The sequence below is a fragment of the Tubulanus polymorphus genome, chromosome 7, assembly GCF_964204645.1.
Source record: "Tubulanus polymorphus chromosome 7, tnTubPoly1.2, whole genome shotgun sequence".
Classification (NCBI taxonomy): domain Eukaryota; kingdom Metazoa; phylum Nemertea; class Palaeonemertea; order Tubulaniformes; family Tubulanidae; genus Tubulanus; species Tubulanus polymorphus.
The window spans coordinates 16,784,657-16,810,807 of record NC_134031.1 but is presented as its reverse complement, the minus strand read 5'-3'; the positions used below and the strand labels follow the sequence as shown (position 1 = coordinate 16,810,807).

At 42.5% G+C, this 26,151-nt stretch overlaps 1 protein-coding gene across 13 annotated transcripts; it reads right to left on the bottom strand.

The window, feature by feature from the left end:
• Nucleotides 1-149: 149 nt before the first annotated feature.
• Nucleotides 150-26,151, bottom strand: LOC141908156 (uncharacterized). Of its 13 annotated transcripts, none has more exons than XM_074798041.1 (28): nt 24,937-26,151; nt 23,780-23,895; nt 23,465-23,578; nt 22,980-23,133; nt 22,046-22,183; nt 21,487-21,710; nt 20,900-21,098; nt 20,666-20,804; nt 20,033-20,305; nt 19,365-19,462; nt 19,074-19,279; nt 18,508-18,725; nt 18,091-18,231; nt 17,904-18,008; nt 17,679-17,823; nt 17,056-17,169; nt 16,748-16,911; nt 16,513-16,671; nt 15,839-16,030; nt 13,177-13,242; nt 12,370-12,483; nt 12,207-12,290; nt 11,513-11,588; nt 11,000-11,128; nt 4,498-4,631; nt 4,322-4,357; nt 3,620-3,688; nt 150-1,576 (listed from the first exon to the last, which is right to left on the bottom strand). In XM_074798041.1, the coding sequence occupies exons 1-28, from the start codon at nt 26,136-26,138 to the stop codon at nt 1,316-1,318; spliced, it is 5,070 nt and encodes a 1,689-aa protein (XP_074654142.1). In that variant the 5' UTR covers nt 26,139-26,151; the 3' UTR covers nt 150-1,315. The 13 variants fall into 13 exon arrangements, 8 of the variants coding, with proteins under 8 accessions (XP_074654142.1, XP_074654138.1, XP_074654139.1 ...); XM_074798037.1 differs by lacking the exon at nt 11,513-11,588 and adding an exon at nt 11,256-11,469; XM_074798038.1 differs by lacking the exons at nt 4,322-4,357; nt 11,513-11,588 and adding an exon at nt 11,256-11,469.

The window sequence follows — 26,151 nt, the reverse complement described above, 5'->3', positions numbered from 1 at the left end:
CGATTCTTAGTGGTCCGAATGCTGAATAAAGGCTTGTCGTTGCGATCAATCCTGAGTTACATAGTACAGACAATAAGGTGGCCTAAATTTGACAGCACATCCAAGTATCACCAAAGACAAGAAACAAATTAATTACAGAAGATTCTGCGAACAAATATCATCATTTATTCCTCAATAATTACCATATATTCTATTCATATCATACATTTAACGTATCTATATTTATATATAACCCAGGATAATAAATTATACACCACGTCTAGTATCACAACTCAATATGCACACAACATCAACAGCACGAGGGCAATGCCATGAATTGTCAACAACAGGAACTGAAAACAATCGACTGGTTCAGCAAATTCATCAAATCAAAACGCTGATAATTCAGCCGGATAATATGCGAATAACCTAGCAATCGCGTGAAATAGAAAAGATTGAAAGTGTTTCTAAAATATTTCCATAAAGATATTTTGACATAATGTCGCGGATTTCAAAGTGCACAAAACCATATATTATTCTAAGTTTTATGAACATATAACTTGAAGTGACCCATTACCAAATAAGATACGTGTTCATGTATACATAATATCATACCAGTAGTCTACGTTTCTGTAGTCGATTAGAATTACCGGTAATAGCTACAGCAATCGCAGCTAATCTAGCACACATTATTCTATTCCAATCCCAAATCCTTAAGAAAAATGCCGAAGCAATCATTTCTAGTTCAATCTATACTAGGGTAAGGGGGTCAAAGCTATATTGTATATCAGAATACAGCGTAGTCAATGTCAGGGCTTAATACGTACCAACATTCACCCCAAGTGATGATAATCTTACATTTTAATACATATTACACGAAGGTTTGTGAAGGTTTTAGCCATATTATAATGGAAATTTGTTAACGACGATTATTCGTAATACACAGTATTACACAAAACAATCCAGCCTGAATATCTGAACAAATGTAATTCGGTCACCTATATAGATCATCGGTACAGTCACAAAGAAATCGGACAGTACACGGAAAAGACGCTTAAAACATCCTCATAAATCCACTGAATCAGAATCTCTGATTCAGTGAGTATCTAAGCCACAGTAGAATATGTAATACTGGTACTTTCACAATTTCCAGGTCACTTCGAACGACTGTTACTAAACACATATCAGTCTGATGATTATAATAAATAGACGTAACAACTTTCCATGCAGTGTATCGTGATTTTAGCACCACTTTCCTATTCCATATCCTTGTTTACAGTAGCGGGGGTATATCTCGTATATACAATAATGTCTTAGATCTATTCATGATCGGTCATCACTTCGGATAGGATCTACGAGCGCCGTATTTCAGTCTGCTAGAACCACCACCGGCAGGCGGGGGAAATCCTGTCGTCATTTGCGAATTCGTATCGAATTGATCCGGATTATACATGAACGGACCTGCACCCCCCGGGCCTGGTGGATGAGCGGCTCCACTGGGCGTCTGCTGAGGTGCCTGATCAGCTGGGTTACTCGTCATCCCTGGTGCAAATTGCTGCTGTTGTTGCTGCTGTTGTTGCTGCTGCTGCTGACCCATCTGCAACAAAAATGTGGAAGATTTAATAATTCACCAAAATATGTTTTAATATTGTGTAGTAAGAAAGAGTCTCCTGCATGAAGCATAAACCAGGGACCTATGTGCTGAAAAGCTCGGTAGGAGTTAATATCCGAGGTCTTAAACTAACATTTAACTATGCTATGCTTATCATTACAGGACCTAAGGAGGGTCAGTAGGAAGAAGTCTGGAAATGGTAAAGAATGTCAAAAACTGAACTAAAAGAAATTAGACTATTGCACATTAATTAAAGAAATGTATTATAGGATGTAGAAAATACTTTCCAGATTACAACATTTGAAGAAGAGCAAAAAATCTGAGAAATCTGTTAAACACATGGAGGGAGATGCATGCAGGAATTTATCTAATGTACTTATATGGAAAATGTTATCTACAATTCATCAGAATTAACTAAAGGACGAGTGAAAATTGTGCTGAGGACAAGTGAAGTCGTGCATTCGACTAAACATGAAAGCAATGTATATGATATCTCACATTCTGTCCGTAAGCGGAGTAAGCACTCATTGAGCTCCACTGATGTTAGTTTTTCGAATACATGTTTATTTTGTGCGATATAATAGCTGTGAATTAGTACAGTACATGTATGTTAGGTATATCTCACAATTTTATGGTGCCCGATGGTAAAATACATTGTAATTATATTGTGTACACAGATGAAGATTAGTCAAGAAAATTAAGATGGCTGTCTGTATCAGGACTATTAGTAAAAGTAACAGCCATCTTTTGATTTTTGTACCGGTACACGCCATTAGTTTGTATGGCTCAGTGAGAAATATTTCACTGGACAAAAAGAAAGCTTATTAGAGTATTTTCATGGACATTTGTTGCAAATATAATATTTTCGATCCTCCGCACTAAGTCTGTAATCATTAGAATGGTCCAGAGATAATCATAATAATATTTCTTTATCTTCTTTTCACAATAAATTTCATACAATTTCATAAATACAGCAGTGGATGTTTTGTAAAAAGGGGAAAGGACAATGGGCAAGCCAGAAGGCTGTGATCGAGTGGAGGCCCACTGCCCAAAAATAAAATCAGATTTACTGCACAATTATGTTTAACCCTTTCAGTGTCTACACCGCAATGCGGTGTATAAATCGGTGATGGATTTTGCTAGTACACCGCACTGTGGTGTATTGATGTTATTAGTAATTAATTTTTATCTCTATTGAAAGATGGCAGCACATGTCAAACATAGTGAAATATTAGTAAGTAACGATACACCGTGCCGCGGTGTATACGCACTATAGTGATATTCCCGTTATTCAGCACACTAGGTTGAAATCTTTCAAAATTTTCAAACTATCTTCAGCACTATAGGGTACTATTAAGTCAGAACTGAAAGGGTTAAGGAGTATGAGGGAAAACAGGTAAGAAATGATCGGGTTTCTGGTACGCAAGCAGGTGAGATGCTAAAAAGCTGATGAGGAAAATTCACGAATATAGATAAATATCGATTACCCGTGTACATGTATATATCTCAATAAATTCAACACACAGCAAAAATAATCAAAAGTACACACAATTGAGATGTAGAAATCTCGGCCCCGGGGCAATGCAAATAGGATGAAAATAAAACATTCACAACAAAGGAAAAATGAATACTGAAGTGTGTTAGTGGCACAGCAGATGCACGGGTCAAAATATTTGTAATAATAAGATACTCCAATAAACCTGGAAAAACCGAACCAGTTCCTCAGTTGTAGATATTCAGAATCAAATCGGTAATATTCATTTTCTCGAATTCCAAACTTCAATTCGCAACTGCGGAACTGGATCCGGGCCTATGTTTTACCGAAGACGGAGGAGATACAGTGCTTATTACGACGTATCCTTACAACGAGGAATGAGGCGGTAAAACAGAGGCAGCGTTCGTTTAAAAAAAAAGGAAAACAAAAACCATTCCTGTTTTTCAAACCAGGTTTCGTCGCATCGCAGATAGACATAATGTGGTGCTTGTTTCTTTTTTTTTGTATTGTTTTTTTTTAGTCTTTTATTTTACCTGAGTAATGCTTTGTACCTCTTGAGAGACCGAGCTCATTGAGCTTGATCGTGAATGCTGGTTGGCAAACTGCAAAAGGATATTTATATACACTCCATGCAGCTAAAAACTGACACATGCGCGTGCGCACAAAACACCCGCTATTCTTTTAAAGATTTTTGAAAAAACCGCATTTACTTTTCAATTCTCGAAATTTTCAAACCTTTTCTCGCAAACGACGCAATATCAACACGTTCTTAGTAAAACGAGAAATGGGATTCATCGCGGTTCCCGGCGGAAAAGGTTTGAATATTTTGAATATCAAATTCATTCAGTGCTCGATCGAATATTGAATATTGTGCTACCTCAAAATATTAGATTGAAAACCGAAGTTAAATCAGTTTCAAAACCCCACGAACCGAAACAAACAGAACATGAACAATTTCGACTATCGACGCACAGCCAATAATAGACTGGTGCATTTTCATACTATACAATAGAAAAGCCATAGGAACACGAGGACCGACTTACTGACGATACTAAACAGTTAGTTCTGATTCCGAAATAAAACAAAATATCAACTAATCGGTTAATCATCGAATATAACTGTGATATTAATTGATTAATTAATTAGCAGGGGGCAAAAATAAATCATTACGTGAAGAAATTAATTCAAAACGGTTGTTACTGATCGGTGATTTAGAATCATAACGATGAATTTACCCAGTATGAGTTTTTCGTTTGACGAACAACGGACAACTGTTCAAAACAATCAACCGGTAATTATTACACGTACGCGAGAAAAAGCGGAATATTTATTAACGATGAACTGAAGGATTATCGGGGATTACTGACGAGGTGAAGAGTAAAATGAAACGACGGCGACGTTAGCTACGTACCTCGGGTTGAGGAGGAAGAGTCAACGAAGGCTGAGCCGCCGCGCTGGGGTCCGTCTGCTGGTTATCTTCTGCTGCACCCGGCGACGAAAGATTGACATCGGATGCTCCGCCCATGTCACCGGCACCTCCAGCTGCTATAAAATATCATTAATATTTACATTACCCGGTACTTTTTAAAATTACAATTTTTGGAACTAAAATTTGTATTTCCGAGTAGTACTTACCCTTTCCTATGGTTTTTGCCAATATTTTCTAAATTTGGATTTATCGCCAATGGTTTTTCTATACGACCCGGCCCTGCGGTATTGCATTTAGCCACCGGCGAAATCCGCCATCTTTTTTCGTCATAGCAGACCAAAAAAAAAACAGCTATGCGGGGCAGGTGGGCGGGATTCCCACCATAGGAAAGGGTAAGTACTACTCGGAAATACAAATTTTAGTTCCAAAAATTGTAATATTTCCATCGAGTACTGTACCCTTTCCTATGGTTTTTGCTAGACTAGCCTAGCACAAGGATGGTGGGAAAGGTAGATAGAAAAACCACCGCTCAAACGCAAGGTAAGAGGGAAAAAGAGAGCACTTACCCAAGCACGGAATGGAGCACTGTAGCACAGGGAAGACCGGTTGGCCACAGTGAGTCCGTCCAGCTCAGGGGCCCCCCCCAGAATTTTGCGAAATTAATACTTGCAGATATGAGCCCAAACTATGTACAAGGATACACCCCCTGTGATCCTGATAATGCTACATAAATATTCTACACTAAAGGGTCCGATCGGAAAGAACGGACACCTTGAGCCATGACAACAGGACCCAGTGAAGCTAATGAGCCTAACTGGCCTGAAACATCCCGTAAATAAAATGACGTGAATGTCGACGGTGAATTCCAAAAGGCGGCCCGACAGACTTCCTCCAACGGAGCACCCGAAAAGGCTGCGCAGGAAGTAGCCATAGACCTCACTTGATGAGAAACGACTCCCTCCGAGGAAAGATTCTCCTTCAATAAAATGTCCTTGATCATTGAAGAGACCCATCGGGCTACTGTGTCCCGCGAAATATCACCCTTTAGGTGATCCAGCAGCGGAATAAATAACCGCTCCCGTGAACCCCTCCGTGAAGCAGAGCGATCTAAATAGAAACACAACGCCCGCACAGGACATAAAGTCCTGTCCGGGATGCCCGGTTCCACTCGATGTTTTAGGGCTTCAATTCGCCATTGACGCCCAACCGAGCCTGGTCGTTGGTTCTTTGCCAAAAATTCCAAAGCAGGCCGCAGCGAAACAAATTCATTCGCTGGCCCAAAGACAATGTGACCTGGTCGGACTGAAAGCGCATGAATCTCAGAGCGACGGGCCGAGCAAGCCAAGAACAGCAAAAATACAGTCTTTTTTGACAAATTTGCAAAAGACGCTGCCGAAAGAGGTTCAAATGGAGCCTCCATTAACTTCTTCAAAATTACAGACAGATCCCATGGTGGAACTGTCCTTGTTACCCGAGGCCGGGAAATAGAAAACCCAGCAACCAGCTGGGATATCCGATGATCCCCTGCTACATTTGGCCATCCAGAAGCACGCAATGTATGAGAAATCGCGGAGCGGTAACCTTTAATAGTTATGACCTGTAAACCTTTTGCTACAAATAGGTGCAGTAAAAAATCTGCCAATTGAGCTACAGAGGGTGAGCATGGATCAATTTCCCCTGCAGCACACCAATCCGCAAAATGACTCCACTTGGCATCGTAAATGGTACTTGTTGATGGCCGCTTAGATCCTGCGATAAAGGAGGCAGCCTGTTCTGAAAAGCCTGAAGCTGACAAGGATCGCTGGACAATGGCCAGGCGAGCAGATTTAACCACTGGCTGTTTGGATGATGCCGAAAGATCCCCTGAGACAGAAGCGATGGGAAATTCGGAAGAATCCTGGGGTTGTCGCACAGTAGGTTGAGAAGTGGTAGGAACCATTTCTGAGCCGGCCAACATGGTGCTACCAGAACTATGTTGCAATTGACTGATCTCTCTATTTGATCCAGTAAGCGCGGCAGGACTGGTGTGGGCGGGAACGCATACGCATGCATCCCCGACCAGTCCAGAGAGAAGGCATCGACCCCCCACGCTTCCGCGTCTGGAAACGGGGACACAAACAGAGGACACCTCCGATTGAACCGGGTGGCAAACAGATCCAGCAGCGGATTGCCAAAAATGCCCCGAACCCGATCGGCTACTTCTTGGTGGAGAACCCATTCTGTCGCAATAGCCTGACCTCGACGAGACAGAGCATCGGCCATCACGTTCCTTTTCCCTGCTAAATGTGCCACAGTCAGGGACACGCCCTTTGTCTGACACCAAAGAAGAATTTTGGCCGACAGACCTGTGAGGGTTTCTGAGTGAGTGCCCCCTTGGTTCTGAAGGTAAGCCCTCACTGTTGAATTGTCTGTGGCTAACCAAACGTGGTGGCCCTCCACTCTCCTGTGAAAGAACTTCAGGGCCTTCCACACGGCCAGCATTTCTAGGAAATTTATGTGGTTGGTGGCCTCGTAGCGAGACCATTTCCCGGCTTTGACTCGGTTCTCCAGATGTGCCCCCCAACCTTGGTGACTGGCATCCGTGAATACACGAACTGGAGCCTCTAACGGGGCTAGTGACACCCCGAGCCGAAGATTCGTAGTGGCCGCCCACCACTGAAGATCCGGACTTAGATCGGTTGGAGGTACGGGAATCAAGGCCTCCCAGTTGCCCTTCGACTGAGACCAGAAGACCTTCCAATATTGTTGCAAGCGCCTGCTTCTGAGGCGGCCTAAGGGCACCACCAGACCCATGGAGCTGATGGAGCCTAGAAGCCGTGACCAGTAACGAGCTGTTCTCGGGGTTGTGGACACTCCCGCTACAGCTTCTTGAAGTTTGGCCACTCGAACCATAGACGGAAAGACTTTGCCGATTCGGAGATCGAAGTCCATGCCGAGATAAGTGAACTGTTGGGCCGGCGTCAACTGAGATTTTTCCCTGTTTACGCGGAACCCTAGCTGATGGACTAAGTCCAAGACTGAGGTCATTGCCTCCCGACATTCCTGAGCCGAATTCGCGACTATTAACCAGTCGTCGAGGTAAACGAACAGTCGAACACCCCTTGACTGAAGTACCTTCTGAACTGACTTGACCAACTTGGTGAAAACCCACGGGGCCGTACTGAGGCCAAATGGAAGAGACCTGAATTGGAACTGGCGGCCTTTCCACTTTATCCTGAGAAATCGCCGAGATTTTGGGTGAATTGGAACCTGAAAGTAAGCATCTTTCAGGTCCAATGAAGCCGCCCATTGACCCGGACGGAGCCCTTGAATCACGTCCTTGGGCTTGGTCATCCGGAACCTTGGAATGTCTAGGTGCCGATTGAGGGATGACAGATCTATCACTGTCCGTTGACCCCCTGTGGCCTTTGGTACCATGAATATTCGAGAAAACCAGCCGGGAGAAGTTTCGTTGCAAACTGGTTCTATCGCTCCCTTCTCTGCCAGTTCCTTGAGAGCCGGAGAGATTAAGGCCTCCTGACCTGGTTTTGGCCGCATGTCGGGAGGTGACCTCATCAGGCGCGGTCGCCTTAGGAAACGGAGACGGTAGCCCCGAGAGACGACCCGGGAGGGCCAACCGTCTCCAAAGAGGTCGGACCAGTGGGTTGCTGCCTGCTGCAGACAACCTCCCACTGGTCCCAAGAATTCATTTCGAGTTTTTCCGAAAGGAAGAGCCCCTTTTTGGAGCCTTCCCCTTGCCTCGATACGAACCGGAACTGTTACGACCGGACGAGGCTTGACACGATTGTTGAAGTTGCGCGCTAGTTCTCCAACCGGCATCCGAAGCCGCCTGAGAAAGCGCTGAAGTTTGAGATGGTCCTGTTTGCGTCCGTGCCGAACCTTGCGCCGCCGGCGTCGGACCAGAACGCTTTTTCCACGGAGTTCGGGGGTTGGACTTGGCCTGAACCTCCCGAATCTTCCTCAGCTCTGCGGAAACCGGAGCGCACCAACCGGAGAAGAGACGTGAAGACGTCCCCAATGGGGCTCTCAGCAAAGCATTGGACACCATATCCGGTAGACGAGTTTTGGCACTGGAGTCCATCACTGACTGACGGGAGGCTAACACCAGATTAGCCTGACCCCGAACCGACAACGGAATTACATGCGAAACAGACCGAGCCAAAGATTGGATAATCCGGTCCATTCCCTCCAGTTTTAGGGCAACTGACTCTGGGTCGGAGCCCGCATGAACGGCGGCGTGAGTCTCGCGAAGCTCACCCGTCAACACCTTAAGTGCCATATCTTGAAACGAACCAACCCTGGTAAGATTGTCCAGGATTGACGTCATGGCCACCAAACCGGACTTAGGCAAACGAATACCCGACTGTGCTGTAACAGTATCCGGGCTGATCAAAGTATAATCAGCATCCAGGCAGTTATGACTGTGATCCACAGCACCTGGAGTTGCGTAATACGCCGAGCGAAATGCGCCTATAGGTGGATCGGTTGAACTAAAATATTTCCCAGATTTCATACCCCGTTCTGGAGGGGGAAATGAAAAAGTTCCAGGCCGACATTCACCCCATAATTGCGTATCCAATCGAGCCCATTCTCTTGAAACCGCTGACGATTCCCGTAAAACGTTAAGATCGGAGTCCGGAGGGCGATAAGCTTCCATTGACTCACCGACCAGAGGAGCTGCTGTGGGCTTAGCGCGAGTTGCCCCGTGCTTGACAAAGAACTCACTTATCATCGCTCTAAATGGCATGTCCCCCGCTGGTTCGGATAAAACTGAACGGGACGGAGATACATTGCGAGCCAGGGAAGCCCCCATCGTCTGGGGCAACCCACAATTGCTTGCGACAGGAACGACCCCAGAAGGAATTGCCGCCTCTGGGACCGGATCCTCATTGAAATCAGACCCTACCGCAGCATCCAGGAATTCAGAGTCAGAATTCCGAAAAACTGAGTGGGCTGGCGAACTTCTAACCGGACAATCAGGAATAGGCTTACCTGTTGTAGAAGTTGCAGCGACTTGTTGCGACGAAGATAACAAGTTTAAAATTTTCTCCTCAAATACATGGAAATCCTTCTGAGTCAGGTATTTTCCAGTATCCCGACGATCATGCCGACTTCGGTGACGGTCCCTCGAACGGGATCGTGACCTACTAGAAGAATCGCTTTCATCGCTAACCGACGTCGACGAACGATGAGAAGACCGACGGCGAAACTTCCGACAATAACGATCGTAGTCCCTCTCGCGATCAAACCTTGATCTGCGAGAAGGAGATCTTGCTCGTTTATTACGCTCCCGGCGTCTAAATCTAGTGGGAGAGCGAGCTCTATCCCCGGAGCGACGATCAGAATCAGACGATGAACGTACCGGATGTTTTGTACCGGACGACGTCTGGACCGGACCGGTGGCCGAACCGGACCGAACCGGACCGATGCCCGACCCGGACCGGACCGGTACCGACCGAACCGGTGCGGGCCGTTCGCGACTACCGCGGCGCGCGCTCGGTTCCGAACATGTAGTCTGAACCGGCCGAACCGGCCGAACCGGTGAACGACCAGAGACCGGTGAATGACCGGAGACCGGTGCCGGTGAACCAGCGTTCTTCCCCGGTGAACGGAGTTGGGAAGCCGATCGTACCTGAACGACCGGCGACCGCTCCGCTTTACGATAAGAAACAGGATTAGAAACGTCGGTTGGCACATCGGCCGAAACCGACGAATCCCTGCTAACTCGACGACGATCTCTTAGTTTAAGAGCCTTATCGGCCCGAAGCCAAAGGTCCTCGGACCACACGACGCAAATATTGCAAGGATTGCTCCTTGCACATATTTGACCGGATTTGCGCCTGCACGACGCACATGAATCGTGGTTGTCCCAGGCGCCAAACAAATGCCCGCATCCCTCCCCGCCACGATGCTGACCCTTAGGAGGGGGTGGCATAATTATCCTGTTACAAATCAAAACAATTCAATTCAATTCAATCAAATTATATTTGTAAATAAAATTCTTACGGAAAAAAAGAAATCAGGGATAACCCCCAAACCGAACGGACTCACCGTTACGAGAGTGAAAACTCCCTAATATCCTAATTCCCAGATTTTTACGGCGAAAAAATCCAACGCGTTCTACTGCGAGAACGCCAAGAAAAAAGATGGCGGATTTCGCCGGTGGCTAAATGCAATACCGCAGGGCCGGGTCGTATAGAAAAACCATTGGCGATAAATCCAAATTTAGAAAATATTGGCAAAAACCATAGGAAAGGGTACAGTACTCGATGGAAATAAGTTGCTAGTCAAGGTATTTGGACTACTTTAAGCCAACTTAAGCTTTTCTCGTTGTATTATCTATTACTGTTATATTTTCATACTGATATGTGCCATATTGTTATCAAATATCTTTGCAAATAGATATTATATGAAATAAACTATACCATACATACCTAAAACTTTAGCTAAATATAACATAGATTTATAAATTTTAGATTCTTACCCGGCATGAATATATTAGGCATTGCAGGCGTAGCGGTCGAGTTCGGCATAACGTTAAACAGACTAGCAGGTGCGGCAGGTGCAGCCGTACTCGATCCTTTAAGTACATCTACGTACTGACCACGCGCACCTGAAATCAAAGGGAAACGTTCAGCAATTCTGTTCAAAAAATATTCGTCAAAATTTCACAGTATCATAGAAAACATGTTGGATATAGATGCTCCGGCGTTACGGACGGCTGTTAGATCAACACACACCTCTTACTTTTTGCCGGGCAAACCTATTACCGGAAGGTGGTGGAGCCCCGGGTGTAGGTTGGGCTGAAATGGGCGCCGCCGAGGTAGCTGTCGTATTAGCGGGGCTCGTTTTATTCATGAGATCGATGTCTTTGGGAGGCGGCGCCACGTTGGTTTCATCTTCGTCGTCGCCGTCGACGTTCGTCCACCGTTTTTTCACCGGATCCCAGATGATCTGGAAGGAAATCAGACGTGAAAAAGAAAAACTGTACGTGTACCTGCGGATTTAGGCGGTGGCGGCGGTCTGTTCGTGTGAGCGACAGGTGGCCGAGTTCCCCCATCACGTGGCACAACCTACGTAACGATAGAGCAATATTTCACGGTTTTGTATTATGTATATCGTATGATAAGTAGGCGTGAAAGGTTTACAAGCGCTATTCTACAGGGTTCTTACGGATCAGGCAATCTGAAATTCCTGATATTTCCCTGACCCTCGACCAAAAATTCTCAAATCATAAGATATCCTCAGTTAAGTCAATGAGGTTCCTTGTGCTACTCGTCACCGACAATAACAAGACACCAAAAATTCTGATTCCCAGATTTTTAAGACGAGTCAGAATTCCCGGATTTCCCCTGCAGGGAAAAATGAATCTGGAATTCCCTGAATTTACACAGATTTCCCCCGGTCTGTAAGAACCTTGATTCTAACAGCAATGAACTTCTTTAGCGCGAGGTCGAAATCAACTCAGTCTAATCTTATTTTGTGCGGGTCATGGATAATAATAATAATGTAGGAAATTGGGCAAATAACTAAACAGTGCCACGTGATAGGTTTAGATATAATCCGTTTAAGCCACCACCGATGCAAAAAAAAATATTTGTGGGAAAATCACGAACAAGCTTCATTAGAATCGATAACGATATTTCTTTCAAGGTAAAAAGCGTATTTATTATATGTAAATCTATACTTACAGTCGGATTTTTATCATCCGGAAGTTTAATTTCGTTTTTCTTCTTCGGTGCAAATCTATTGAAGAGTCCACCAAACCATCCGGCCTGAGGATAGAAATATTTGAAATTCTATTGAGTATCTTCTTTTCTCAGGAATACCGATTTCCGAATTTCGAATTCATACCTGTGAATTGGACTGGTTGCTGGCGGCAGTGATCGTCGGTGTCGGCGATTTGTTATCAATAGACTGACCACCAGGGGGTGTTTTTTCGGTAGGGCTTCCCGGCAACGATCCAGGCTGTTGGACGAAAAAAAAAGCTATGTAACCAAAAACTTAACAGATAATATGGCGAAGTTAATTCGAACGAATTTGATATCGGTTTATAATATTTTTACATTCCATCACCTAAATGTTCAAACATAACAAAATTGAGTAAAACGTTAACAGTAAATTTCTCTTTATTTACACAACAAAAAAATGCCCCTCAAATGAGAACGCATGCACACAGCTGCTACAACAATAGTTATCATATAAAGCACACATGCATGTCTATAATACTAGACTATATATATAAAGCGGCAATATTAGTGTCTTATCAATAACTCGAAACTGCGTTACAAATAACATTAGAAGGGTGAAATAAAATGTGAATAACTGTCCGAAACTTATCAAATAGCCATCCTTATCAGTCAGTGACTAGTGTATGCAGTGTTAAGCTAGTGCAGGTTTGAGCATGGACGTATAAACTAGTTTATACGTCCATGCTTTGAGTCACTGACTTATGAGGATGAAGCGTAGCATGAATTTTTAGAGAGCAGTGTATTTAATTGACCACTTTTTCATTCAATCACATAACCGCAAGCATTCCGACGACCGAAATGAGCTGCTCGCTAATTCTTGGAGAGATTTCGGTCTTGATTATCAGTGAAGTATGATGAGATTTGTAATATAAGATAGATGTTACATATTACACAGATTGTGGTAACATACTGGACTTTGGCTGTATCGTGACGAGCTGTTCGATCCGACTGATGTCTGACGCAATCTCCTCATAGCCTAACAAAAATACACAAATCATAATGCAACAATCATGAATAACATCGTAACATGCATACGTAGCATTACTTCAAAATGTTTTAAAACATACGACAAATAAGGTGCACATTGCCATGTGAAATTTTGAAAAATAAAAATACAAAAGATTTTCATAAGCAGTGCGGGAAAACGGTGTGTGTTTTCAGATTCCTCACGATTTTTCACCACGGGAAAAGCTCCATAATATCGTTTAGATAAAAACACCGAGTATATACTGTAAAACGAACTTTATTAATATCAAAAATATCAAAGTTCCTTTTTTAATGGAGAACCTCAGACATTGACATGAACCAACAAAATTCATACATAACTCGAAAGGCAAATTATTGAATATAATTACAATTACTTAACTCCGTTATATAAACAACTTAGTGAAAAAAATATAATCAAACAAAATGGCAAACAATAAAGTAAATGCATACATAATTCAAACACATCTCGTAGTTAAAATGATCTGTATTCTTTACATGTTTTTGCTGTTTTCATTCAGATTTCAGATTTTTAGTAACGTCATCGGGAGCCATAACTTCCGTGATCCAATGGACGATTCGATTCATAAGCGGAAACTGTTCGTCAAGATTGAAATCGGAATCTATCCGCGGAAGTGGTAACGGCGAGTAAAGTTCACATTCCCGGATATCGTCTTCTAAATCTGTAATTTCCCGCTCAGAGATCTGATCTTTGCGGTGACCCGTGATATCGGTAGACGTATAGCTATCATTATTGTTCTCATCAGATACATCCGGCTTTTCCTTCGAATTTTTATGAGCTTTCTCAGTATTTTCAGAATTATCTTTTATGATTTCAGCGACCTCGCGTTCATCTAACGGCTCATCTACCGGATACGTCTTCGAAGCGGCGAAATCCTTCTTGTATTTAATATCTTCGATCAACGACCGATTGCGAATCTGTAACCACGGCGACCACGCCTGTTTCTCATCCGTCTGCCGAGAGAGATTGAACCGGTTGGTATTGTTAGTCGAACCGATGAACTCGATCGCTCGCGAGATCGGTAGTTGAAACATCGGCGCAGCTTCGACATTCTCATCATCTAAAAGCCGATCGACATCTTCAGACTCTTCTAAAGGCGCATCTATAGGGAACGTGCTACCATACCGGTAATTTCCATGCTGGTTCACAGATTTGATTTTCTCAAACAACTCTAGCTGCACTTGTATTCTTTGTTTCGGCGACAAAGTTCTGTCTAAATGAGTGAGTCCATGTAAAAGTGGTTGATAAGGCTTCCGAGTTTCATCGCAACCAACTATTTCACATTCTGTCGACGCTTCCTTGTTTTCTCGGATACCCGATACACTTATACTTTCTGATAGCTCTTCTTCTTTAGAATCTGCTATCATAGCGCTTTTATTCGAAAGGTTCTCAGCATTACCAGTAATCATCTCTACATCACTGCTATTCACTGACTGTAGTACAACAGAGGATACACAAGATTGAATCAACGGACAAGTAGGCGCTCCATCCTCATCCTTTATCACATTCCCTACGTTTGGTTCAATCATATTCTCCGACTTTTCACTACTTATAATTTCAGCTTGTTCGGATTCGGTCATTAATCCTTGCTCATCTGAAGTTTTCTTACTAATATCGATGAGATGCTTGCAGCAGTCGGTCGACGCAGCAACTTTTACGGATAGATTTTTCAAACGATCGCGAATTTGTTTGACCATCGCTTTACGACACAATTCCGTCGTCTGCCCACGGCGAATAATTTTCGATTTGTTAACCTTCCTCTCGGGAAATGGAACGATTTCCGATAATCTACGAGGTTTTAGTGCAGCGATACAACATTCTTGTTTTTTTTCGGTGAGCTTGGAATCAACGGATAGTGTCTTATGACAACTACTAAAAGTAGGAGTTGTAGAGATATCGAAATTTTCAATATCACAAGGTGAAACACAATTTTCTGATCTAGAAAGAGTCAACATTGAACAGTTTTGTTGCTTATCTGTCCTGTCTGGGCGGTGTCGAGTTTTCGTGTTAACCGCGTTAGAAGCTGACGCGGCAGTAACTGCGCTACATTCCGATTTCTCACAGAATTTAGGAGCGGTAACACTCGGATACACAACATCTGGAAGTCGTTCAGAAGAATGGGAGGAACTGGGAATGGATGACTCCTAAAAGAAAGAGGTGCAGGGTGCTGTATATATATATATATATATACACACTCACACAATGGGTGCATTAAGTAAAGGGCTTGCTGAGAGGAAAAAAAGAAAAGAGTCTGAATAGATTTGTTTTTGATCAGAAATATTGATTATATGTATAACATACAATCAAATCAAAATGCCGATTAACATGATTTACACATCATTAATAGCATAATACACATGCATCAATCAGACTCGCGATGATAGAAACAAATCAGGCATGAAAATCACGATAGCAAACGATGGAACAAAAACCGGCAGGAGCCACTCTTAAAACTGTAGCAAAATATGGAAGAATCAGAAGAAATTGAAGAAATTGTAAGTAACGTGCTTAGTATTTCGCAAGAGTGACCCCTGTGTTTAAAAGCCATGCATACGCGACTACCCACCTCCTTAGCCATCTGGCGATCAAGGCTACTGCTCAACGTCGAGCCGACGCTTGATTTACGAGACAATGACAGAGGGGACGAGACACTGTTAGTTACCGTGTCCGGCGTGCTAGCGCCGCCACCGCCCGGAGACAGCTCGTGAGGCGAGCTCGATGTCGTGTTGCTGATCGACAGCGGAGGTAATTTTGAAAACTGAAACGAACGTTAGAAGAAAAGGAAGCATGCAATAAACAGTAAAGCCTTCACCTTCACACACCCCTAAACCATCAGCCATATTAATCATTCATCTATTTATATAGATATATCCAGAATATAGCAGGATAAAGTTAGCGGATTATAACTATCGAACATAATGCTTCGTAACATATCGTCATAAGAAATATCAAAAGCAAGGAATAGCTACAGTAGACTATATAATAAGTCTATAATCAACTCCAATTTGGATCATAAGAAAATAGCACCGGCTTGGCTAAACGCCGCGGGAACCGAGTCAGGGATTCATCGTAGAGAATGAAATCTTCGACCATAACATAAGAGTTCAGAGAGGAATTTGGTTCTAATATCAACCTGATAAAAGGAGCCAGTTACGAAGGATCATAGATAAATTCACGGTGGCTTCCGTTATCTCGAATAACTATCACAAAAAACGATTGTTAGAACGATTCTAGTTTTACCTGTTGTTGCGAAGCTCCGTAGTAATCGAACGAACTGGCAGCCGCTTCGGGAGATTGACTGACGGTATCTTCAGATCGATCGCTCGTAGCCGTGTAATTACTGTTCATACTACTTCCGAGATTAACGTTCTGTCCGGCGTAATCGACCTGATCGACGCTCTGAAATACCGAAGTTCAGTACGTATTATCAAAATTCTTCGACAAATAATGAGATTGATAGAAATTTGATACAAACCTGTTGCTGTTGCTGAGAATCAGTTTGATCAGTTGGTTGCGGTTGTTGGTACTGATTGTAATATTGCCCGTCGTAGTACTGACCCTGCTGCTGCTGCTGCTGCTGCTGTTGTTGTTGCCATTGTTGCTGCCAGTCTTGTTGTTGTTGTTGTTGAGCAGTAACATCTAAAACGTAATGAAATTCCAAGTAACGCATTTACAGCTGGATATAAAAATCAAGTACATTGAATTCAACGAATTTTCAGAGTAAATAAGAATGGGAAGTTTATCGAATTTGTTTGGTGGAGCTGGCTGGCTTGGATTACGAACCAGTTTGTTGTTGGTCCCCTGTAGCAGTAACTTGTTGTTGGTTGTAGTATTGAGCCCACTGCTGCTGCTGCTGCTGCTGGTCTCCACCCTCTTGATTGTAGTAACCGTAATAACCTAGATTAGATTAAAATATCAATAGCTAAATTTCGATTGAAAGATTTCTACTTTACAGGATCCCTACAGATCAGCCATTCCTGGATAAATGGAGTTTTCAAGGAGTTTTCAAGGTGAAAATTTCATATTTCAAGGTGTGTCAGTTTCATATCCTAATTACACTGTACTGTTTATCTTGGTAAACCGTTATTTCGGTGGTTTTGTAAGCAAATGTTAATCCTTTACACTAACTAAACTTTGGTTCTTATTTGGTAACCGCCTAATTGGGTAAAAAAATCCTGGTCCCAACTGTATCCATTTAGGCGTAGTTTACTGTACTATGTACAACTACAAACTAGACAAAAATTTCTAAAGGCCTATCCTCAGAATTGAAGGAGTTTTGGGCAATTTGTTCAAATCAAAGGAGTTTCAAGCACCATTAAAAGCATTTTCCGTTTTGAAAGAGTTTTTAAGGAATCAAATAATCGTAGGGACCCTGCTTTATTCGGCACAACTGTGAAAGAATGTACCTTGTTGTTGTTGTTGTGATTGGTTATGCGAGTCCTGATCAGTTTGCTGATTATCGGGCGGCAAAACATCCCCGGCTTCGCTACCGGCAGTAGTCGACGAGTAACCTGGGGTTACGACACCGGATACTGGCTGTAAACTTCCATCCTGCGTAGACGAGTAAATAATTCATGATAAAATCAATCACGATGAAAATACGACGATTTGTTTATTCGAAATGAACTTACGTCAAAGGCAGCGACGACCTGAGCCAATCGTTGCAACCAAATCGGATCTTCGTATACGGCGTATTGCATACGGTTCTGGTCGCTGTATTTCAAACGACTCGAAAGCTACAAAACGAAATTGAACGATTACGACGTGCGCGGTAAGAGGTATAAAATACTAACAACTCGCATTCGCGCGGAAGCTTACTTCGTAGAGCAATTTGACGAATATCGGATTGTACACAGATGGATTCGATGAAACGGTGTTGGCGATAACTTCGCAGTAATGTAACGCTTCCTGCGACAGACCGGCTTCGGCTAGACGCGTAGCGTAGATATACTTATATGGCTGTAATTGAAAAGAATGAGAGCAAATATACTCAAATTAGTAACCATTGATGAATAATTCAGTGTTGTGAAGATATAAAATCCCCATCTTAGAGGTATAGATTATCTAATGTTTCCATAATATCCTATGACTACAATGACTATTAGGACATAGTCGAAACAATGAATGAAGATGAAAAAACTAGGGTATACCTCGAGAAAACTTTTCGAACTCAATTCTTTCATTCTTAGTACGGAATGTTTATATCGCTCTAGTATAGATCGATTATACCGGTACCTGGAAGTGATAAAGCACATGTTGCGGATTCCCTAAAGCTACGGCGTATTCGTAGATCTCCGTACATTGTATGGCGTCGTTCGACGCGAACTCGTTGAACGGTAACACGTGACTAGAACCGATCAACACGAGCTTCGACGTCTTCTTCAAGAACGTGCCGAAACTGTGCTGAGCCATCAAATAACAGAAATGACTGGCGTGTAGACAACCACGCGACGCTGAAATATATACGAACAACTGATATTCAGCATCGGAAAACAAAGTGAACAACCGATCAAAGAATCAAACCCAGAGGGAAGCATAAGGCATCACAACTAGCAATTTTCCAATTTTTCCACCCACAGCAAAAAGAGAGCGTGCACAAAACTTTGGTTGATGCCTATTTTCTCTTAAATGTAACTCAAGTGCCTGGATATCGCATTAAAATGCACTGAAATTTCAAAATTTTCAAGATCCCTACATTGCGTTGGCTTGAGTACGGCTACTGCCCTATTTAACGATATGCCTCTCGCATTTCTTAGCGCTCCTGTCCAAATCTGCCGTGCGTCTGCTCCAGAAACTCTTACCTAACGTATCTCCTAATGAAGAAATACTTTTCTTATCCAGTTCCGGTTTCGATATGGATTGATTCGATAAAATCATCGCCAGATGCGGACGCCAGTCCCCCCATCTATCATCCGATACGCCGGTTACGGCAGACGGCTGACGACCAGACATTATCTGATACAGCGTCTGCAACGGGTCGTTCATCTTCATTGAATTATTCGCGAATCTGAAAATGTTTTCGACTTTTAGTAATATTTCACGACGGAAAGAATGAGAAAACCGTTATATTTCAATGAGAATACGACACTTACCGAGTTAAAATATTAGCGTATGTTCTAGTGTCCATTTTCGATGCAAGGAAAAGAGCGTGACCCCATAGGTGATTCTTCACGGCCGATTCTAATGCATCCTAAAACAGATAACAAAACAATACTAAGCACTTCTCAAATACGGTATTCTTGCTTGGCGCTGTGTTCCATATTTTTCAGAACCATCCGACTTTTCTTCTAATTGTGAAACTTTCAGACCTTGAGCCAAAATTCATGGATTCATGATTGATTGTTATTATATCTTCACACTGTATCATATTGTATAATTACATATCTTTGTATCAATCTATTATGCAAAATAAACTATACTATACTAACTATTCTGTCAAAATTTGACCCCAGCTGCTGCACTATACCTGATGTAATTGTATTATATAAATTTATCAGTATCGAACGATCTAAGGTTTAACTGTATGCATATCACAGGATTTCAAATTAAGGTGATACCAGCACTGCTACTGCAGCAAGCGAGTAGTTGGTTGGTTGGATGGTTAGTAGTTTGATAATATTCGAATTTGGGAGCTTTAAAAGACACAGTTCAAATATCATCGAAAATGAACCGATTTCAACTACAAGTAACGTATCATTGCGCCATCTATTATGTACCAGAATCTCATTCCAAAAATTTGCAATATTTCTCGGCGACGCACCTTTTTCCGGCCATATAAGAGTAAATGTCTGAATCGATCGGTGGCATCGTCGATCGACAGCTGACCCCGCGTCGTCGCCGGCGCAGCGTTCACCGACGCGCGGTCGTTAGTCACGACGAGATTATCCTCCTGCAGTTCGACCATACCGGACGCCTGTAGATCCTGCAGGTTCGCGTGACTCATCACGATCGGTATACCGGTACGTCGAAATTCATCGGACGACGGCATGTGTCCATCCAGCAGTAATTCAGCAATATCAGTGCCTATCACAGTCTATACCGCAAAAATAAAATATCAGTTTATTTTCATGATTTTCATCGTTTTTCTTATTTTGTTATTCTAATTATTCATTATCAATATTTTTTCTTGTTTCTCCATTTTTTATTACCACAGTATTATTTCTACTATCATCATCGCCTTAAGCACCTTTTTTTATCCATTTATTTATCTATCTTTATAACAGCTCTGAGGGCTCAGAGGTGTCCTCCTCAAATGTTAAAAGTTTCAAATTGATATGCAATTGAACATTCATATTCATACTTATATTCATATTCATATATATTTGAGAAATAAACTTCATCGATTTATCGTTAGATCTTTAATTAGAAACTCGAGATGTTTTTTTGTACTCACTCCGTTTTGTTTGATGAGTAATTCCAGATATTTCCACAATAATTCCGCCGAGCTACGATCGATCATGTTAACATTTTCGTGGTGCATTCGCGCTTGGTGGTGACAGAACGATAGCACGTCATTCTTATGAGTTTCAATACTGAAAATAAACGTATTTGTAATTCGATCAACCCTCAAAATGGTTCGTAAAGCATCAGCTCTGAAGGCGAAAACAGACACCTTTCTATTACTCACTTGACTAGAGGACCGGGGAATGTTCTAAGCGTTTCTACTTCGGACGTATCGGCGAACATGTTTTCAAGATCATGTATTTCAACCGTAGCAGGCTGTCCGTCTGCCGGCCGATTGGGCAGAACCTTTATCAGCTGACCACACGGACCAAAAAATGCTCGAACATGCGGCATGGCATACTTCACCGGCGTCATACGACCTTCTACAAATAATATTGCTTAATAATTCATCAATTATATCCGAATCCAAGGGAACCTTCAACGCTACTGCAGCGATTAGGGATCCCTCTCATGACAGCAGGGATCCACCGGGCTCAGTCTCCCAGTTCAATTTCTTCTACATTTCAATCAAAGTCAAGTGAACTTTTAACTTAAATAAATCAATAATCAATTTATTTAAACTATACCAATAACTGAGCATAATATGAATTCAATGTATATCTGGTAGGTCCTGGATTTGGGAGCCAAGGTTGATTGATAATGAACTAATTTTGACAATGTTAAGACTGAGTGCTCTACTCCCTATAAGCTGGGATAGCTTATATCGAAGTTCCCCCATTTTTTATTAATTCGAAATAATCCGACCCTTACCCGATTGTTTCGATTGTTGCCAGTTCTGTTCGCCATAGCTGTCGTAACTATGCGACCGTCCGTAACTATAACGACGCTCATCGTCACGACGATAGTAACCGTCGTATTCGTCGTGGTACGATTGCCGACTAGACGGCCTTGACCTTTGCTGCTGCTGTGGCTGCTGCTGTTGAGGCGTCTGCTGTTCGTACGATTGTTGATGTCGATAGTCGATGACCCGGGCTCTGAAAACGCGACGTTTATGCTTTAAGTTTGCGTATAAATTGAAGCATCAAGATTCTGAGATAAACTATACTATATACTAGATACTATATATGTCTTATTCTACTAATAACACTATTTGCATGCGGGTATCGTGCATAGGTTGGAATAAGCGGACCATTTTTCAAGTCAAACAGTTAACATATTATTATTGGAATATTTGAAGAAAAATTCCATTGTAGCGATGAAATTTGATAATTTCAGTATAAAGCAACAGTTCGAATCGATTTCAAAAAGTGTTTTCATTTATTACTATGTGTGGTGATACTGTAACAATGTTAACGCGGGTTACACGTACAGACTATCATCGTCATTCGGGGAAGGCGTGGCACCTCTCGAGTGCGACGGCGTGGCGCCTCTAGAATGCGACGACGAATATTGGCTACCACGATCCGACCCGACGTAATTGTGTCCGTTGCGATAGTAATCCCGATACCTGCAGCGTACATACAGAAAACAAACATATAAACGTTATATCTAAACTATACGACACTAACAGCGCATTTGTTTAGAGCAAAGCGATTAGGTTCACTGTGAAAAGCAGCATTTGTTTAGACCAGTTTGTAAAATGATTTGTCTTACAAATCTGCTTTGTTGCAGTGGTTTTGAGAAAGAAATAATAATTCATTTATCAATATGTAAGAGTGCGATAAAATTGTTCGTTTACCAATTATACCTATCCTAAATAGTTGATGAGATTCCAAAGCCTAAAGGCTGGATCAATAAAGGGGAATGCCCTGGAAAAGAAGTAAACCGACTAAACCGCCCGAGAAGCGGTTTAATGGAATTAACTAAACCAAGAGAAGTAATTGACCGCCATCTTACATTGTTGCATACTTCATGTAAACTGGGTTCTAATGGCTTCTAAACCGAGTAATCAGTTTGCTTTTGAACAAATGCGCTTTAGATAAAGCAAGATTTTGTCAAAGATGTTACTACTCCTACATATATCATCGATTTGAAAGATGAAATCACAACATTCCCGAAAGACTAAGAAAAGCAATAAGTACCGGTAGGTAGGTAATCTATCTTTGAATAAAACTTGAGCTAATGTGCGAATAAACGATACAAGTGAAGCATTTCAATTTCGACAATTGAACGAAGCAACTAAACACAAAAACAACCTCTAAAGGTTTTTTAACAAGATGCGTAAAGGAAAGGGATTCTGATGTGGACCACTTTTTTAAGGAGAGAAACTACGTAGTAACTTGCGAATGACTATTTTTTCCTACCGATCGTCGGCGTATTGCTGGCCATAATATTGCATTTCTTCATAGTAACCGCGATTATACCGATCCTGTCTCTGGTAGTTATAGTAATCCTCGTAATATCGGTCGTCGTAGTAATGAGAGTCGCGTCTGCCATAGCCATAGTAACGATCATATTCTGCAATCGAAGATATTGAATTATGAAACAAATCCCATTTACACGCTCAATTAACACGGTCGAGGTGGATACCCAGAATTTCAAGGATTTATCTGCTTAAAATCATTTATAGGATAAAACGAGAAGATCTGGTTCACAATATATGTGTAAAATGAATATGAGTCTGATTATTGCTAATCGTCCTTAGCCAAAACATTGCTCAGATATATAAACCTTTATTCAAAAACTTTACGCCTTTGGCTGAACTATTGTGGCATTTCTCTAGTATTTATAGGATGACCACCAGGTAGTAATACATTGAATGATGAACCCGCCATTAAAGAGCTCTTACCCGCTTGTCGATAATAATCCCTGTAATAATCATCATGAGCTCCTCTGGATCGAGGGCGCTCCATTTCACTCTGACTACCTCTAGACGGGGATCTCTGCTGCGTTTCTACTTCACCTAGAATCACGGAGTAAAACGATAACACTACGCCCACAGTAACATGAATTAAAAATTCCCAAGTTTTTCCCTAGTATATTTCAAGGGTGATTTTTCAATTTTCCCAAATGTAAACCGGACATCCATAAAAGTGAACCGCACATGCAACAGCGTAATTGACACGATTCCGTCAGGACAAGAAAATCCACTAGCATTACATACCCTGTCCCTGTCTAGACCTGGGTCGTTCATACTGATCACGTGAGTCGCGGTAGTCCTGTGATTGACGACTGGAGGGTCGTTCACCGTATCGATCATAATAATCTCTATCATACCACCTGTAAAACAACAGACGTTCTGATTAACGAATTGTCGGAATATTCTAATGAACTCAAGAACTTTGAGGGGGGGGCTGAATGTACGCGATCTCACTAACGGAGATTTAGCGGGGGAGGTATAGAAAGAAGGGTGAAGAGCTAAATTTATGAAATCTCATAAGTGATATTCAAATATACCTCCATAAATCTAAATTACATCCTTTCTAATATTAATCCTCGGTGCGCACTTCATAATAACTGACTATACTTATCAAATTTCATCTATATCTAAAAGTAGAAATCTACGCGTGTCTTCTAACAATGAGACTAACTGCCGCTAATAGATTTCACCAAAAAATGGACGTATATATAAGATATAGTACAGAGAACTAGAGTGTCTACACGTCAGTAGAGACTGATTACTGCTGCCATCTGTGAGTTAAAACAGCTGTCACTGACACACAATACAACGAAACACTTCTAATATTGATCCAAAACTACACGGATACCCCCGATCTAATTGAGCTCAATAATCAACATTAGATTTTATAAGGTCTAAAATCAAATAATTTTGTACCTTCAATATTGAATTGAATTCGCATAACTTTTTTCTTAACGAGTTTTAAGCATGAGAAAGTGTTAAGCAGACGTTGATCTTCACGATATAATCCCGCAATATTTAAGAAAAACAAGTACGAAAAGTTTCCTTGAGGTGATACTTTCGACGTTTTGACTTTATCCTAAGGAATTGAATACAGTATTTCTGAAGATGACTATAAGGATGGCATTTGAAACACATTCTCCCTCGGCAGGGGTTCGAACCTGATGGCATCGCCTGAGACTCAGCCACGGGACAAAACCCTACCACACTCGGGGTAGTGTGGCTGGGTTTTGTAATGTGACAAGTCTCAATGCCATTAGGTTCAAATCTCTGCCGAGGGAGGATGGTTGAAACATCATATAAATAATAGCTCAAGGAAAAATTTCAGTTTTTCTTTTATAATGTGGTATTTCGTTGTATAGTATTGTTATATCTACATGTGAATGTAAGATGGTTTTTACCTGTCTCTCGAGTCTCCGTATCGCCGATCGTAGTCATATTCCCGCGACGGAGTAGTCGGTCGCCTCGATGGATCTTCCCGACTCGGCGTACGCGGACGATCACGACCGCCGTCCTCGTAATCCCTAGACGGTGTCGTCGGTCGATATCGGTAATCGCGATCGTAATAATCGTCACGACGGTCGTCATCGTCGTATCGCGATCGGTCGTTGTATCTACGATCACGCCCTCTATAACCGCGATCATCGCGTCTGTCGTCAACGCGTCTGCTGTCCGACCTGTCGTCATCGCGTCTGCTGTCTCGTCGGTCATCACGTCTGTCGTTATCGCGTCTGTCGTCATCACGTCTGCTGTCCGACCTGTCGTCATCACGTCTGCCGTAACGTCTGTCATCATCACGGTCTTTTGGGTCTCGTGATTGATCATCACTGCGGCGTCTAGCCGGCGTGCTACTAGTCTGAGAACTACCGCCCGGCGTATCGAAACTACGCGACATCGTCAAATTATCGGGTCGCTGCTGCTGTGGCTGTGGTGTACCAGGCTGATTGGTAACAACCGCTTGTTCCTGACGACTTTCTTGATATAAAGGTGCGGAACTGCTTTCATCGGGGCCGCGAACTTGTTGAAGATTACCGATATTATCATTAGGTATACGCGAAGTCTCAGCGATGGATGTATTATTCAAACCTTGGTTGACTTGACCACCAGTATTAGATGCCAGTTGGTCTGTATTAGGAGACTTCATTGACCGAAACTCGCCTTTATAAACTGGTCTGTCTCCTACAGGTTCGTTTTGAACTGAAGGACTCGGTTCATTATGCTTATTTATAGGATCTTGTGTATTACCCTGATCAATGATCGGTGCCAAATTAGCATCCTTCAATGGTTTCGGTTGCGTAAAAGTTGGTTGCTGAGCTTGTGTAACTACTGGCTGTTGTTGTCGAGGGTTTGGAGCAGCCGTGCCGCTGTCGGCGCTCTGACCAGGAGGTGGAAAGTAGCCAGCGGTCGAGGCCGAAGACGTCGTTCCATTCTGACTAGGATTTTCGAACAGACCGGCAGTAGAACTAGTAGAAGCTGGCTGTTTTATGGGAGCTGCTAGTACGACGTTAGCGCTGACCGGGTTATCCCACAGCGTAGCCGCCGGAGATAGACTGTTACCTTCGCGGTAACGCTGTCTCATTAGAACCGATCTCGACGGCGACATCGGAGCTTGAGAA

Bases quoted from the DNA above. Each gene is read 5' to 3' on its own strand.
- LOC141908156 (XM_074798037.1), bottom strand. From the start codon at position 26,138: ATGTCGCCGTCGAGATCGGTTCTAATGAGACAGCGTTACCGCGAAGGT. The intron at 18,726-19,073 runs GTAAGAGTTTCT...TATATATTTCAG, and splicing joins TTCATTAGGAGATACGTTAG to CGTCGCGTGGTTGTCTACAC. The intron at 12,291-12,369 runs GTATGAATTCGA...TTCTATCCTCAG, and splicing joins GCAACCAGTCCAATTCACAG to GCCGGATGGTTTGGTGGACT.